Below are 17,500 nucleotides of genomic sequence, written 5' to 3' on the forward strand. Positions count from 1 at the left end.
CTCGGTCTGGTCTCAGTCTGGTCTCGGTTCTGGTCTGGTCCTGGTCTCGGTCTGGTCTCGGTCTGGTCTCAGTCTGGTCTCGGTTCTGGTCTCGGTCTGGTCTGGTCTGGTCCTGGTCTCGGTCTGGTCTCAGTCTGGTCTCGGTTCTGGTCTGGTCCTGGTCTCGGTCTGGTCTCAGTCTGGTCTCGGTCTGGTCTGGTCGGTCCTGGTCCTGGTCCTGGTCCTGGTCCTGGTCTCTGTGGTACCTCTCTCCCTCCAGGAGTCTCCTGTACTCTGCGATCTCCAGCTCCAGGCGGGTCTTGATGTCCAGGAGCATGCTGTACTCCTGCCCCTGTCGCTCCAGATCTGCTCTGACGCCCACCAGCTGCCCCTCCAACGCCCCGACCTGCAAGGAGGAGGAGACAGGGGTTAGGACGCAGGAGGGAGGACGCAGGAGGGAGGAGGTAGGGGTTAGGAAGTAGGAAGCAGGAAGTAGGAGGTCTTCTAGGTCTTCTATGAAAACGAGACGCTGCATCTCAGGTGGGTTTTCATAAATACATTTATATTCAGGGAGGAATTAGGAGGTAGGAGTTAGGAGACAGGAGGTAGGAGACAGGAGGTAGGATTTAGGCGGAAGGAGTTGGAGACAGGAGGAAGGAGTTAGGAGGTAGGAGATAAGAGGTAGGAGACAGGAGGTAGAGAAGGAGTAGAGGTAGGAGACAGAGGAGAGGTAGAGACAGGAGGTAGGAGATAGGAGACAGGAGGTAGGAGTTAGGAGACAGGTGATAGGAGACAGGAGGTAGGAGACAGAAGGTAGGAGACAGGAGGTAGGAGACAGGAGTTAGGAGGTAGGAGACAGGAGGTAGGAGATAGGAGACAGGAGGTAGGAGTTAGGAGACAGGTGATAGGAGACAGGAGATAGGAGACAGGAGGTAGGAGTTAGGAGACAGGTGATAGGAGACAGGAGGTAGGAGACAGAAGGTAGGAGATAGGAGGTAGGAGACAGAAGGTAGGAGATAGGAGGTAGGAGACAGGAGGTAGGAGTTAGGAGGTAGGAGACAGGAGGTAGGAGACAGGAGGTAGGAGACAGGAGGTAGGAGTTAGTAGGTAGGAGTTAGGAGGTAGGAGTTGGAGACAGGAGGAAGGAGTTAGGAGGTAGGAGATAAGAGGTAGGAGACAGGAGGTAGGAGACAGGAGGTAGGAGATAGGAGACAGGAGGTAGGAGTTAGGAGACAGGTGATAGGAGACAGGAGGTAGGAGACAGAAGGCAGGAGACAGGAGGTAGGAGACAGAAGGTAGGAGACAGGAGGTAGGAGAAAGGAGGTAGGAGATAGGAGGTAGGAGACAGGAGGTAGGAGTTAGGAGGTAGGAGACAGGAGGTAGGAGATAAGAGGTAGGAGACAGGAGGTAGGAGTTAGGAGACAGGAGGTAGAAGACAGGAGGTAGGAGTTAGGAGACAGGAGGTAGGAGTTAGTAGGAGGGAGTGAGGAGGTAGGAGACAGGAGGTAGGAGACAGGAGACAGTAGGTAGGAGGTAGGAGACAGGAGGTAGGAGGAGTTAGGAGACAGAGGTAGGAGAGGAGAGGAGGTAGGAGACAGGAGGTAGGAGGTAGGAGGTAGGAGGAGTAGGAGGAGGTAGGAGGTACAGGAGGTAGGAGGTAGGAGTTAAGAGGTAGGAGGTAGGAGACAGGAGGTAGGAGACAGGAGGTAGGAGGTAGGAGTTAAGAGGTAGGAGTAGGAGTTAAGAGGTAGGAGGTAGGAGTTAAGAGGTAGGAGGTAGGAGTTAAGAGGTAGGAGGTAGGAGACAGGAGGTAGAAGACAGGAGGTAGGAGACAGGAGTTAGTAGGTAGGAGTTAGGAGGTAGGAGACAGGAGGTAGGACCTAGGACGTAGGAGACAGGAGGTAGTAGGAGAGGTAGGAGTTAGGAGGTAGGAGACAGGAGACAGGAGGTTAGGAGGTAGGAGGTAGGTTAGGAGGTAGGAGGTAGGAGACAGGAGGTAGGAGGTAGGAGGTTAAGAGGTAGGAGGTAGGAGTAGGAGAGGTAGGAGTAGGAGACAGGAGGTAGGAGACAGGAGGTAGGAGGTAGGAGGTACAGGAGGTAGGAGTTAAGGAGTAGGAGGTAGGAGACAGGAGGTAGTAGGAGGTAGGAGTTAGGAGGAGGTAGGAGGTAGGAGGAGGTAGGAGGTAGGAGAGGAGGTAGGAGGTACAGGAGGTAGGAGACAGGAGGTAGGAGGTAGGAGTTAGGAGGTAGGAGGTAGGAGACAGGAGGTAGGAGGTAGGAGACAGGAGGTAGGAGGTAGGAGGGAGGTAGGAGGAGTAGGAGACAGGAGGAGGTAGGAGGAGGAGACAGGAGGTAGGAGACAGGAGGTAGGAGGTAGGAGGTAGGAGTCAGGAGGTAGGAGACAGGAGGTAGGAGTTAGTAGGTAGGAGTAGAGTTAGGAGGTAGGAGTGGAGACAGGAGGAAGGAGTTAGGAGTAAGGAGAGGTAGGAGACAGGAGGTAGGAGGAGGAGATAGGAGACAGGAGGAGGAGTAGGAGACAGGTGATAGGAGCAGGAGACAGGAGGTAGGAGACAGAAGGTAGGAGACAGGAGGTAGGAGAAAGGAGGTAGGAGATAGGAGGTAGAAGACAGGAGGTAGGAGTTAGGAGGTAGGAGACAGGAGGTAGGAGATAAGAGGTAGGAGACAGGAGGTAGGAGTTAGGAGACAGGAGGTAGAAGACAGGAGGTAGGAGTTAGGAGACAGGAGGTAGGAGTTAGTAGGTAGGAGTTAGGAGGTAGGAGACAGGAGGTAGGAGGTACAGGAGGTAGGAGGTAGGAGACAGGAGGTAGGAGTTAGGAGGTAGGAGACAGGAGGTAGGAGGTAGGAGATAGGAGGTAGGAGCTAGGAGACAGGAAGGTAGGAGTTAAGAGGTAGGAGTTAAGAGGTAGGAGGTAGGAGACAGGAGGTAGGAGGTAGGAGTTAGGAGGTAGGAGGTAGGAGACAGGAGGTAGTAGGTAGGAGGTAGGAGTTAGGAGGTAGGAGACAGGAGGAGGTAGGAGGTAGGAGAGGAGACAGGAGGTAGGAGGTAGGAGTTAGGAGTTAGAGTAGGAGACAGGAGGTAGGAGTAGGAGGAGAGGAGGAGGTAAGGAGGTAGGATTAAGAGGAGGTAGGAGGTAGGAGTTAAGAGGAGGTAGGAGGTAGGAGGACAGAGGTAGGAGGTAGGAGACAGGAGGTAGTACAGTAGTAGGTAGGAGTTAGGAGGTAGGAGACAGGAGGTAGGACCTAGGAGGTAGGAGACAGGAGGTAGGAGACACGAGGTAGGAGGTAGGAGTTAGGAGGTAGGAGACAGGAGGTAGGAGGTAGGAGACAGGAGACAGGAGGTAGGAGTTAAGAGTAGGAGGAGATAGGAGTTAGGAAGAGGTAGAGGTAGGAGTTAAGAGGTAGGAGGTAGGAGACAGGAGGTAGGAGGTAGGAGTTAAGAGGTAGGAGGTAGGAGTTAAGAGGTAGGAGGTAGGAGACAGGAGGTAGGAGGTAGGAGTTAGGAGGTAGGAGGTAGGAGACAGGAGTTAGTAGGTAGGAGTTAGGAGGTAGGAGACAGGAGGTAGGAGACACGAGGTAGGAGGTAGGAGACAGGAGGTAGGAGTTAAGAGGTAGGAGACAGGAGGTAGGAGGTAGGAGACAGGAGGTAGGAGTTAAGAGGTAAGAGGTAGGAGTTAAGAGGTAGGAGGTAGGAGACAGGAGGTAGGAGGTAGGAGACAGGAGTAGGAGACAGGAGGGAGGAGGTAGGAGGAGTAGGAGACAGGAGGTAGGAGACAGGAGGTAGGAGGTAGGAGACAGGAGGTAGGAGACAGGAGGTAGGAGTCAGGAGGTAGGAGACAGGAGGTAGGAGTTAGTAGGTAGGAGTTAGGAGGTAGGAGTTGGAGACAGGAGGAAGGAGTTAGGACGTAGGAGATAAGAGGTAGGAGACAGGAGGTAGGAGACAGGAGGTAGGAGATAGGAGACAGGAGGTAGGAGTTAGGAGACAGGTGATAGGAGACAGGAGGTAGGAGACAGAAGGCAGGAGACAGGAGGTAGGAGACAGAAGGTAGGAGACAGGAGGTAGGAGAAAGGAGGTAGGAGTAGGAGGCAGGAGACAGGAGGTAGGAGTTAGGAGGAGGAGGTTAGGAGATAAGGAGGTAGGAGACAGGAGGTAGGAGCTAGGAGACAGGAGGTAGAAGACAGGAGGTAGGAGTTAGAGAGGAGGTAGAGTTAGTAGGTAGGAGTTAGGAGGTAGGAGACAGGAGGTAGGAGACAGGAGGTAGGAGTTAGGAGGTAGGTGACAGAGGTAGGAGGTAGGAGTAGGAGGTAGAGCTAGGAGACAGGAGGTAGGAGGTAGGAGTTAAGAGGTAGGAGTACAGGTAGGAGGGTAGGAAGACAGGAGTAGGAGTAGGAGAGGAGGTAGGAGGTAGGAGAGAGGAGTTAGGAGGTAGGAGGAGGTAGGAGACAGGAGTAGAGAGGACAGGAGGTAGGGTAGGAGGAGTAGGAGGTAGGAGAGGAGGAGGTAGGAGGTAGGAGGTAGGAGGTAGGAGAAGGAGGTAGGAGGTAGTAGGAGGAGGAGGTAGGAGGTAGGAGGTAGGAGAAGAGGTAGGAGGTAGGAGGTAGGAGGTAGGAGAGTAGGAGGTAGGAGAGGAGAGGAGGTAGGAGAGGAGGTAGGAGACAGGAGGTAGGAGGTAGGAGGTAGGAGACAGGAGGTAGGAGTAAGAGTAGAGACAGGAGTAGGAGTTAGGAGGTAGGAGGACAGGAGGTAGGAGAGAGGAGTTAGGAGTAGGAGGAGGTAGGAGACAGGAGTAGAGACAGGAGGAGGAGTAGGAGAGGAGACAGGAGGTTAGGAGGTAGGAGTAGGAGGAGGAGGTAGGAGGTAGGAGACAGGAGTAGGAGGTAGGAGGTAGGAGAGGAGACAGGAGGTAGGATAGGAGGTAGGAGACAGGAGGCAGGAGTAGGTAGAGAGTAGGAGTTAGGAGGTAGGAGGAGGTAGGAGGTAGGAGTAGGAGTAGGAGACAGGAGGTAGGAGGTAGGAGACAGGAGGTAGGAGACAGGAGGTACAGGAGGTAGGAGGTAGGAGGTAGGAGGTAGGAGACAGGAGGTAGGAGGTAGGAGGTAGGAGGTAGGAGGTACCTTCATCTGGAAGCCGCTGAGTTGAGCGGCGTATCTGGCCTGGATCTCAGACAAAGACATTTCAAGAGACGCTTTCTACAAGAACAAGAAGAAGAAGTCAGATCTTCAAAGATCTAAACCAGGACTAGACCAGGACTAGACCAGGACTAGACCAGGACTAGACCAGGACTAGACCAGGACTAGGTGGAGTCAGGTCGTGAGCTGCAGGTCTCACCATGCTCATCATGGACTGCAGCTCGATCTCCAGCGCCTGCAGAGTGCTCTTCACTTCTTTGATTTCTGATGTGGACGACTTCAGGGTCATTTCTGTGGTGGCCACCTCCTTCGACAGCGCCTCAGACTGAGAAGAAAGAGGCTCAGAAACAGGACCAAAGACAGTCCAGGACCAGGTCTAAACCAGGACTAAACCAGGTCTAAACCAGGATTAAACCAGGACTAAACCAGGACTAAACCAGGTCTGAACCAGGACTGAACCAGGTGTGTACCTTGGCGTGGAACCATCCCTCCAGGTCCCTCTGGTTCTTGGCGGCCACGGCCTCGTAGTGCTCGCGGATCTCGGCCATGACTTTGGTGAGATCTTCCTGAGGAGCGGCGTCCACCTCCACGTTCACCTGCCCACTCATCTGAGAGCGCAAGAGCAGCAGGTCCTGCAGGGGGCGCCACAGACAAACCGTTAGTCTGTGTCCGTCTTCTTCAGGATTGGGAGGATTTGTAGTAGTATTTGTAGTAGTATTTGTAGTAGTATTTGTAGTATTGTAGTAGAAGTACCTCCTCGTGGTTCTTCTTGAGCGTGACCAGGTCGTCCTTCAGGGCGTCGATCTGCAGACTCAGGTCGGCTTTGGCCATTCCCAGTTCTCCCAACATCATCCTGAGCCCCGCGATGTCGGCCTCCACAGACTGACGCATGGTCAACTCTGTCTCGTACCTGAGGGAGGGCATCTGGATTAAACACACCGCACCACAGACCAGACCAGAGACCAGACCAGACCAGACCAGACCACAGACCAGACCAGACCAGACCAGAGACCAGACCACAGACCAGAGACCAGAGACCAGACCAGAGACCAGACCAGACCAGACCAGACCAGAGACCAGAGACCAGACCAGACCAGAGACCAGACCAGACCAGAGACCAGAGACCAGAGACCAGACCAGACCAGACCAGACCAGACCAGAGACCAGACCAGACCAGACCAGACCAGACCAGAGACCAGACCAGAGACCAGACCAGACCAGAGACCAGACCAGACCAGACCAGACCAGACCAGACCAGAGACCAGAGACCAGACCAGACCAGACCAGACCAGACCAGACCAGACCAGACCAGACCAGAGAGACCAGACCAGACCAGACCAGAGACCAGACCAGACCAGACCAGACCAGACCAAAGACCAGACCAGACCAGACCAGACCAGACCAGACCAGACCAGACCAGACCAGACCAGACGAGACCAGAGACCAGACCAGACCAGACCAGAGACCAGACCAGACCAGAGACCAGACCAGACCAGACCAGACCAGACAGACCAGACCAGACCAGACCAGACCAGAGACCAGACCAGAGACCAAAGACCAGAGACCAAAGACCAGACCAAAGACCAGACCAGACCAGACCAGACCAGACCAGACCAGACCAGACCAGACCAGAGACCAGAGACCAGACCAGACCAGACCAGAGACCACAGACCAGACTGTGGTGTGGAAGGTGCATCAGAGTCTCTCACTTGGACTTGAAGTCGTCTGCGGTGAGTTTGGCGTCGTCGATGGCGCGGAACAGATGAGCGTTCACCATCGCCGCCTCGAGAATCTGAACAAACACAAAAACCTGGTCTAAACCCGGTCTAAACCCGGTCCACATTTGGTCCAAACTCGGTCCACACTGGGTCTGACCTGGGCCTGCAGTTCCTGGACGGTGCTGAGGGGGGCGCTGTAGTCTCCGGTCGAGGGGCAGGTCTTCTGGTCCAGGAAGTCCCGGATCCTGGACTCCATCTCACCGTTTCCCTCCTCGAGTCGCCGAACCTTCTCCAGAAACGCCGCCAAGCGAACGTTCAGGCTCTGCAGCGCCGCCTTCTCATTGGCCGAGATGTCCTGGTGCCCGCCCTCTGCTCCGAAAGCCCCGCCCCCAAACCCGGACCAGGCCCAGGCCCCAGACCCAGACCCAGACCCAGACCTGGCTCCTCCTCCTGCGACCTAAAAACAAACAAACCCTGTGATTGGTCGTTTGGTTGAAGGGGGCGGGGCTTTAGAGAACAGCTTTAAACAAGATTTTTATGGTTCTCACAGTTTGAGTCTTTATGGTTCTCACACAGTGTTTGAGTCTTTATGGTTCTCACAGTTTGAGTCTTTATGGTTCTCACAGTGTTTGAGTCTTTATGGTTCTCACACAGTGTTTGAGTCTTTATGGTTCTCACACAGTGTTTGAGTCTTTATGGTTCTCACACAGTGTTTGAGTCTTTATGGTTCTCACAGAGCGGGGGATTGTGGGAGTTTGAGTTGAGTTGTTTGAGTGATAAGTTGAGTCTTTATGGTACTCACTGCGTACAGCGGTGACATCTTGACTCCGCCCTTGACTCCGCCCCCACACATGGAGCTGCTCCTGAAGCTGCCGCCGCCCCCTGCAGAGCTGAGGAGGAAGTGGAGCCGTGAGCCCCACTGACAGAGACAGGTGAGGGGCAGGTGATGACAGAGACAGGTGAGGGGCAGGTGCTGACAGAGACAGGTGAGGGGCAGGTGATGACAGAGACAGGTGAGGGGCAGGTGATGACAGAGACAGGTGAGGGGCAGGTGAGGGGCAGGTGATGACAGAGACAGGTGAGGGGCAGGTGATGACAGAGACAGGTGAGGGGCAGGTGCTGACAGAGACAGGTGAGGGGCAGGTGATGACAGAGACAGGTGAGGGGCAGGTGATGACACAGACAGGTGAGGCAGTGTGACAGGGACAGGTGAGGGCAGGTGACAGTGACAGGTGAGGGCAGGTGCTGACACAGACAGGTGAGGGGCAGGTGACAGAGACAGGTGAGGGGCAGGTGATGACAGAGACAGGTGAGGGGCAGGTGATGACAGAGACAGGTGAGGGGCAGGTGATGACAGAGACAGGTGAGGGGCAGGTGATGACAGAGACAGGTGAGGGGCAGGTGATGACAGAGACAGGTGAGGGGCAGGTGATGACAGAGACAGGTGAGGGGCAGGTGCTGACACAGACAGGTGAGGGGCAGGTGCTGACAGAGACAGGTGAGGGGCAGGTGCTGACACAGACAGGTGAGGGGCAGGTGATGACACAGACAGGTGAGGGGCAGGTGCTGACAGAGACAGGTGAGGGGCAGGTGCTGACACAGACAGGTGAGGGGCAGGTGATGACACAGACAGGTGAGGGCAGGTGATGACAGAGACAGGTGAGGGGCAGGTGATGACACAGACAGGTGAGGGGCAGGTGATGACAGAGACAGGTGAGGGGCAGGTGATGACAGAGACAGGTGAGGGGCAGGTGATGACAGAGACAGGTGAGGGGCAGGTGCTGACAGAGACAGGTGAGGGGCAGGTGATGACAGAGACAGGTGAGGGGCAGGTGATGACAGAGACAGGTGAGGGGCAGGTGCTGACACAGACAGGTGAGGGGCAGGTGCTGACAGAGACAGGTGAGGGGCAGGTGCTGACACAGACAGGTGAGGGGAGGGGCAGGTGAGGACAGAGTGACACAGAGACAGGTGAGGGGCAGGTGCTGACTGACAGAGACAGGTGAGGGGCAGGTGCTGACACAGACAGGTGAGGGGCAGGTGATGACAGAGACAGGTGAGGGGCAGGTGACTGACAGAGACAGGTGAGGGGCAGGTGCTGACAGAGACAGGTGAGGGCAGGTGATGACAGAGACAGGTGAGGGGCAGGTGCTGACACAGACAGGTGAGGGGTGAGGGCCAGGTGATGACACAGACAGGTGAGGGGCAGGTGATGACAGAGACAGGTGAGGGGCAGGTGCTGACAGAGACAGGTGAGGGGCAGGTGCTGACAGAGACAGTGTGAGGGTGATACCAGGACTAAACCAGGTCTAAACCAGGACTAAACCAGGTCTAAACCAGGACTAAACCAGGACTAAACAGGACAAACCAGACTGAACCAGGACTAAACCAGGTAAACCAGGACTAAACCAGGACTAAACCAGGTCTAAACCAGGACTAAACCAGGACTAAACCAGGTCTAAACCAGGACTAAACCAGGACTAAACCAGGACTAAACTAAACCAGGTCTAAAACCAGGACTAAACCAGGACTAAACCAGGTCTAAACCAGGACTAAACCAGGACTAAACCAGGACTAAACCAGGACTAAACCAGGTCTAAACCAGGACTAAACCAGGACTAAACCAGAACTGAACTTTGATGATGAAACTTTACCTGGAGCAAAATAAACGAGTAAACATCATTTTAACCCAGTTTGTTTCTTTTTGTTGTTTTTGAGTTTTACAGTCGCACAAACTTTGAATCATGATCCAGAAGCTCCGACGCTTCTGATCCTACAGAATAAACTAAATGAGAAGGAAGAAAGTCGGATTTGGAGCTTCTTCTTCTTCTTCTTCTTCTTCTTCTTCTTCTTCTTCTTCTTCTCTTCTTCTTCTTCTTCTTCTGTGAGTTTGGTTTTGTGGGGAGCAGTTCTCTGTTTATTTTTTCTGCTTCTTATTTAAAACTGATTCAACCTTTTCTCTTTATAATAATAATAATAATTCTAATGTTCTGTGAGCTGCTGCGTCCAGAACCAGAACATCTCCCTGTGGAGCACTGACGTCTGAGTCTGAGTCTGAGCGTTTGGAAGAGCAGAGCAGGTGAGATGAGGACAGGACAGGGTGAGATGTTCAGTGGAAAATGAAACGTTTAAAAACAGGAGGATGACGTTTTCCCACAAAAAGAACCACAGGTCTGAGTCTGACAGAAGATAAAACATGTTCACCTGCTGCTGGAGCTCATCACACTCGTCATGCTGGACTTGAGCTGGACTCTCGAGCTGCTGGAAGTTCTGAAGGTTCTTGGAGGTTCTTGGAGGTTCTTGGAGGTTCTTGGAGGTTGGTGGAGGACGTGCTTTGCTTCAGATAAAGTGCCCCCCAGAGTCTAACCCACAACCTTTATAAGTGCAGGTGTGGGCGGGGCTGTGGTGGTGTGGGCGGGGCTGTGGTGGTGTGGGGTGGTGGGTGGTGTGGGCGGGGCTGTGGTGGGATCTAAAGCCTTTAATGATCTTTAACGATGTTTAATGATGTTTAATGTTTCTGCGGTCGGAGCCTCGAGCACAAACCTCACCCTGCGGTTTATAACAGTTTATCTGTTTGTAAAGGACACGGGACACAACCCGACACACACAGGAGGCACCTGACACACACAGGAGGCACCCGACACACACGGGAGGCACCTGACACACACAGGAGGCACCTGACACACACACACGGGAGGCACCTGACACACACAGGAGGCACCTGACACACACAGGAGGCACCTGACACACACACAGGAGGCACCTGACACACACAGGAGGCACCTGACACACACAGGAGGCACCTGACACACACAGGAGGCACCTGACACACACAGGAGGCACCTGACACACACAGGAGGCACCTGACACACACAGGACACCTGACACACACAGGCACCTGACACACACAGGAGGCACCTGACACACACACAGGAGACACACCTGACACACACAGGACACACCTGACACACACAGGAGGCACACTGACACACACAGGACACACACACTGACACACACGGGAGGCACCTGACACACACAGAAGGCACCTGACACACACAGGAGGCACACACACAGACACACACACACACGGAGGGCACCTGACACACACAGGACCTGACACACAGGGAGGCACCTGGACACCACACACAGGAGGCACCTGACACACTGACACACACAGGAGGCACCTGACACACACAGGAGGCACCTGACACACACAGGAGGCACCTGACACACACAGGAGAAACTCCTGAAGCCCAAACACAGACCTGAACTTTAATCCATGTTCTACTGTTCTAAAGTTCTAAAGTTCTAATGTTCTAATGTTCTACTGTTCTACTGTTCTAATGTTCTAATGTTCTAATATTCTAAAGTTCTACTGTTCTAATGTTCTAATGTTCTAAGTTCTAAGTTCTAAGTTCTAATGTTCTACTGTTCTAATGTTCTAATGTTCTAAAGTTCTAAAGTTCTAATGTTCTAATGTTCTAATGTTCTACTGTTTCTACCGTTCAAAGTTCTAAAGTTTCTAATGTTTCTACTGTTCTACTGTTCTACTGTTCTAATGTTCTAATGTTCTAAAGTTCTAAAGTTCTAATGTTCTAAAGTTCTAATGTTCTACTGTTCTAATGTTCTACTGTTCTAATGTTCTAATGTTCTAAAGTTCTAAAGTTCTAAATGTTCTAATGTTCTAATGTTCTAATGTTCTACTGTTCTACTGTTCTAATGTTCTAAAGTTCTAAAGTTCTAAGTTCTAATGTTCTAATGTTCTAATGTTCTACTGTTCTACTGTTCTAATGTTCTAATGTTCTAAAGTTCTAAAGTTCTAAAGTTCTAATGTTCTACTGTTCTACTGTTCTACTGTTCTAAAGTTCTAAGTTCTAATGTTCTACTGTTCTAATGTTCTACTGTTCTACTGTTCTAATGTTCTAATGTTCTAAAGTTCTAAAGTTCTAATGTTCTACTGTTCTACTGTTCTACTGTTCTAATGTTCTAAAGTTCTAATGTTCTACTGTTCTACTGTTCTAATGTTCTACTGTTCTATTGTTCTAAAGTTCTAATGTTCTGCTGTTCCACCCATGTTCTTCCTGTTCTCCGGGGTCGGGTGGTGGGGGCATCAGTCTCAGCTCTCGATCAGAATCAGAAAAAACACGAGAAGTTTCACAAAAACTCAGAAGTGTCGAGTTCAGGCTCCAGCCAATCAGAGAAGAGACAGACGTTCCCCAGATCCTGGAGGATTTAAAAGTCGGAACAAAGAGAACGTTTGGTGAGTTTGAACTCGGGGAAAGTCGTTCTTGTTCTTCTTCCGTCAGGATTTGGAGCTTTACAAACGTCACGACCAAACAGCAGCGACTGGTTCAATAAAAAAAGTCCCGTCTACTGTCGAGTGAACGAATCCTAAAGCTGCAGGTCACACAGTTTCCACCAAGTGAAACCAGCTCACGAATCAGGAGAATCAGTCTGAGCAGAGATTCCCAGACTTCCTTCACCCCAGACACTTCCTGCAGCTCCTCTGGGGGACCTGAGGCGACCTGAGGCGTCCCCAGGTCAGTCCAGAGACACAGTCCCTCCTCCCGGGGCCCGGACGTCCCTGAGGCGTCGTCTCCTCGCGGTGGAGGTTTGTGCCTGATGTTCCTGGAGCTGTGGTCGGAGCTTCATGTCCCTGGTCCTGAGGCACCGGGTCGTGGGGACGGGTCAGACTCAAAGACGTCCAGAAGCTCCTCGTGATGAAGAACCGAACAAAACCACGTCAGCAGAGCCTCAACGTGGAGCCAGGACCGAGGCAGGAGCTCCACACCCAGGGTCTGATGGTCGGGTTTTCCTCACAAGGTCCAAGGTTCAGCCCGAAGGAACAACGTGAGGAGACCTGCCCAGGACCCACCGCCGCAGGACCCACCGCCCCAGGACCCACCGCCCCGGGACGAGACGTACGGGCCAGAGAGCTGAGCCAAGACCGAGACCAAGACCAAGACCAGGACCAAGACCAGGACCAAGACCAAGACGAGGACCAAGACCAGGAACAAGACCAAGACCAAGACCAGGACCAAGACCAAGACGAGGACCAGGACCAAGACCAAGACCAAGACCAGACCAAAGGACCAGGACCAAGACCAAGACCAAGACCAGGACCAAGACGAGGACGAAGGGGAAGACCAAGACCAGGACCAAGACCAAGACCAAGACCAGACCAAGGACCAGAAAGACCAAAGACCAAGACCAAGACCAGACCAGACCAAGACCAACAAGACCAAGACCAAGACCAAGACCAGGACCAGGACCAAGACCAAGACCAAGACAGGACCAGGACCAAGACCAGGACCAGGACCAAGACCAAGACCAAGACCAAGACGAGGGCAAAGACCAAGACCAAGACCAAGACCAAGACCAAGACCAAGACCAAGACCAAGACGAGGGCAAAGACCAAGACGAGGACCAAGACCAAGACCAAGACGAGGATGAAGGGGAAGACGAAGACAAAGACGAAGGGAAGACGAAGACGAAGACCAAATCTCCAGACCTGGAGCCTGACTCTGTCCTCATGTCCTCATGTCCTCATGTCCTCATGTTCTCATGTCCTCATGTCCTCATGTCCTCATGTCCTCATGTCCTCATGTCCTCATGTCCTCATGTTCTCATGTCCTCATGTCCTCATGTCCTCATGTTCCTCATCTCATGTCCTCATGTCCTCATGTTCCTCATGTCCTCATCATGTCTCTCATGTCTCTCATGTCCTCATGTTCTCATGTTCTCATGTCCTCATGTCCTCATGTTCTCATGTCCTCATGTCCTCATGTTCTCATGTCCTCATGTCCTCATGTTCTCATGTCCTCATGTTCTCATGTCTCTCATGTCTCATGTCTCATGTCCTCATGTTCTCATGTTCTCATGTCCTCATGTCCTCATGTCCTCATGTTCTCATGTCCTCATGTTCTCATGTTCTCATGTTCTCATGTCCTCATGTCCTCTCCTGTTCATGTTCTCATGTCCTCCTCATGTCCTCATGTTCTCATGTCCTCATGTCCTCATGTTCTCATGTCCTCATGTCCTCATGTCCTCATGTTCTCATGTTCTCTCATGTCTCATTCCTCATGTCCTCATGTTCTCATGTCTCTCATGTCCTCATGTCCTCATGTTCCTCATGTTCTCATGTCCTTCATGTCCTCATGTCCTCATGTCCTCATGTCCTCATGTCCTCATGTTCCTCATGTCCTCATGTCCTCATGTTCTCATGTCCTCATGTTCTGTTCTCATGTCTGATGAGTCTGTCAACAGAGATGTTTTCAGTCTGAGAGGAGAACATTCTGTTCTGTTCTGTTTTGTTTTGTTCTCTTCTCTTCTGGTTTGTTTTTTTTGGCGTCTCGTTTTGGTCGTGACCTTTGACCTCTGGCGCCGTTCGTCTGAGGATCTGTGAGTTTAATGTGAAATCGTGTGAATAAAGAAATAAATCAGAAAAGATCATAAAGACGTCAGAGAAAATCACAGAGGAGAAAGTAAAGAGTCGTTTAAAAAAACATGTAAAAACTCCCATTACACGAGAAGAGGAGGAGAAGAAGAAGAAGAGGGGGGGGGGGGGGGCATTTGATCAAAGACGAGGAAACATGAAACAGTTTGACTCTGTGTCCCAACTCCTGTCCAAACTGATCTGGGGTCAGAGGCAGAACCACCGTCTGTGTCAAGTCTTTATTTATTTGTATTTATTGGTATTTATTTTATTTATTTGCATTTATTTGTATTTATTTTTATTTATTGGTATTTATTTTTATTTATTGGTATTTATTTTTTGATTTATTTTATTATTTATTTATTTATTGTATTTATTTTATTTATTGCATTTATTTTTATTTATTTTATTTATTTATTGGTATTTTATTTATTTATTTGCATTTATTTTATTTATTTATTTATTTTTATTTATTGGTATTTATTTTATTTATTTGCATTTATTTGTATTTATTTGTATTTATTGTATTTATTTTTATTTATTGGTATTTATTTTATTTATTGGTATTTATTTGTATTTATTTGTATTTATTTTATTTATTTTTATTGATTTGATTGATTTATTGCCTGAACAGGGGCAGAGCAGATTAAAGAACGTCTACAACACTGTGGTGTAAATATCACAGATCATGTGGAGAACGTTCAGACGTCCGTCTGTCGTTTCTAAACAGAAAACACCACAAATGTAACAAAGAAACAAGAAGAACAAGCCACAGGTCTGAACTAGAAGTTTCCACACGTCTGTTTGTCCCTGAGCCTGAGTCAGTGGGATGTGAAAGTGTCAGTGTTTCTATTAGACCAAGTTCACACTGAAACAAACCCACATGTCGTCGTATCAGAAACGATCTGTGTCACACTCGTCACTTCTGTGTCTGTGTCTCTTTTCTCTCCACAAAAGAAAAACACTTTTGTTTCTGTTTGACACAAACTAAACGTTAAATCACATGACTCATTTGCATAAACTAATGTGTGAAAAAAACTGTTGTTTCTTGTGTCTGATGTGGTTCAGTTTGTGTTGGACTAAAGACACAGAGACTCAGTGGAATATGAGTGTTCTCCCTGTGTCAGAGGGGTGTTCTCTCTGTGTGACAGAGGGGTGTTCTCTCTGTGTGACAGAGGGGTGTTTCTCTCTGTGTGACAGAGGGGTGTTCTCTCTGTGTCAGAGGGGTGTTCTCTCTGTGACAGAGGGGTGTTCTCTCTGTGACAGAGGGGTGTTCTCTCTGTGACAGAGGGTGTTCTGTTTCTCTCTGTGTCAGAGGGGTGTTCTCTCTGTGTGACAGAGGGGTGTTCTCTCTGTGTCAGGGGGTGTTCTCTCTGTGTGACAGGGGGTTGTTCTCTCTGTGACAGAGGGGTGTTCTCTCTGTGAGAGGGGTGTTCTCTCTGTGACAGAGGGGTGTTCTCTCTGTGACAGAGGGGTGTTCTCTCTGTGTGAAGAGGGGTGTTCTCTCTGTGTCAGAGGGGTGTTCTCTCTGTGACAGAGGGGTGTTCTCTTCTTGTGACAGAGGGGTGTTCTCTCTCTGTGACAGAGGGGTGTTCTCTCTGTCTCTGTGACAGAGGGGTGTTCTCTTGTGTCAGAGGGGTGTTCTCTCTGTGTGATGTTCTCTCTGTGTCAGGGGGTGTTCTCTCTGTGTGACAGAGGGTGTTCTCTCTGTGTCAGTCAGAGGGGTGTTCTCTCTGTGAAGAGGGGTGTTCTCTCTGTGTGACAGAGGGGTGTTCTCTCTGTGTCAGAGGGGTGTTTCTCTGTGACAGAGGGGTGTTTCTCTCTGTGTGACAAGAGGGGTGTTCTCTCTGTGACAGAGGGGGTTCTCTCTGTGTGTTCTCTCTCTGTGTCAGAGGGTGTTCTGCTGATGTTCAGTCTGTTCTGTGTTTCTGTCGTGTTGTTGGTTCATGTGAAACTTTTCACACATTATACGTGTGCAGGTGGTGCACACAGACACACGTTTATGTGAATGGACACATATTGTGTGTCTTAGTGTTTTGTGGTGAGTGAGTTGGTGGTGACAGACACACGTCAGAGTATCAGAGTTTTCACACAGTCCCCATCACACTGTACTCACATACACACTAGTGTGAACCAACCACTCACATACACACTAGTGTGAAAGGGGCCTTACTGTTAATGGGAGAATGTTCCAGAAGTTAGAGTTTCTTACTGAGACAGAACTTTACTTTAATAAAATCGTGTAACAGACGAGACAAGTTCACACAAAACTTTATATAAAACATATTTAAAATCAACAAAATGATTCAAATTATTCAAATGAAGCAGGTTTGATTTGTCTAAAACAGGACAGAGGTGAAATGAGAGTGATTTCCTGTCCAGTATTTTTACAGCTTTTTTTTTTTTTTTTTTTTTTTACGTGATTTAACACGTATAGAGTTTGTGTAAAGTGTTTAGAGTTTGTATAAAATGTTTAGAGTTTGTATAAAATATTTAGAGTTTGTGTAAAGTGGTTTAGTTTTGTAAATGTTTAGAGTTTGTGTAAAGTGTTTAAGAGTTTGTTTTGTAAAAGTGTTTAGAGTTTGTGGTAAAGAGTTTGTGTAAATGTTTAGAGTTTGTGTAAAGTGTTTAGAGTTTGTGTAAAGTGTTTAGAGTTTGTGTAAAAGTGTTTAGAGTTTGTGTAAAGTGTTTAGAGTTTGTGTAAATGTTTAGAGTTTGTGTAAAGTGTTTAGAGTTTGTGTAAAGTGTTTAGAGTTTGTGTAAAGTGTTTAGAGTTTGTGTAAAAGTTTAGAGTTTGTGTAAAGTGTTTAGAGTTTGTGTAAAGTGTTTAGAGTTTGTGTAAAGTGTTTAGAGTTTGTGTAAAGTGTTTAGAGTTTGTGGTGACGGTTGCGTGAGCGTTAGAGATGAACATTTCTTTAAACAGACTGTGGACAGGACCTGATCTGGGGTCAGATCTCAGACACTCACAGTCTGGTCAGGACCTGGTGGAGACTCTGGGACCAGGAGCCACAGACTAAACCTGACACTGTGTCCTTAAGCAAGACATTTCACACACACTGCAGAGTGTGAATGTAGAGAGTGTGAAAGTGGTGAGTGTGTGATTCCACCCGCAGCACTCACACATTATTATTAATTATTAATTATTAATTATTATTATAAAGATCAGGTGAACCTCGGGGGGACGTCGCTCTGGGGGAGTTCTACATGTTTGTTTATGGTG

At 49.8% G+C, this 17,500-nt stretch overlaps 1 protein-coding gene across 1 annotated transcript in view; it reads right to left on the reverse strand.

Annotated features, from left to right (window-relative positions):
- LOC129408760 (keratin, type I cytoskeletal 13-like) overlaps nt 1–13,379 on the reverse strand; it is a 13,743-nt gene extending 364 nt beyond the window's left edge. The window contains exons 1-10 of the mRNA XM_055153129.1: nt 13,285–13,379; nt 10,050–10,182; nt 7,648–7,764; nt 7,003–7,293; nt 6,837–6,919; nt 5,881–6,037; nt 5,598–5,759; nt 5,327–5,452; nt 5,113–5,187; nt 246–385 (exon numbers count right to left, since the gene is read on the reverse strand). Of these exons, the coding sequence (XP_055009104.1) occupies nt 246–385; nt 5,113–5,187; nt 5,327–5,452; nt 5,598–5,759; nt 5,881–6,037; nt 6,837–6,919; nt 7,003–7,293; nt 7,648–7,764; nt 10,050–10,182; nt 13,285–13,379 (1,379 nt within the window). The remainder of the gene's footprint in view (nt 1–245; nt 386–5,112; nt 5,188–5,326; nt 5,453–5,597; nt 5,760–5,880; nt 6,038–6,836; nt 6,920–7,002; nt 7,294–7,647; nt 7,765–10,049; nt 10,183–13,284) is intronic.
- Between the last annotated feature and the right edge of the window lie 4,121 nt (nt 13,380–17,500).

Source organism: Boleophthalmus pectinirostris, unplaced genomic scaffold, assembly GCF_026225935.1.
Source record: "Boleophthalmus pectinirostris isolate CB_2022bp ecotype Guang Dong unplaced genomic scaffold, ASM2622593v1 HiC_scaffold_17, whole genome shotgun sequence".
Taxonomy (NCBI): Eukaryota; Metazoa; Chordata; class Actinopteri; order Gobiiformes; family Gobiidae; genus Boleophthalmus; species Boleophthalmus pectinirostris.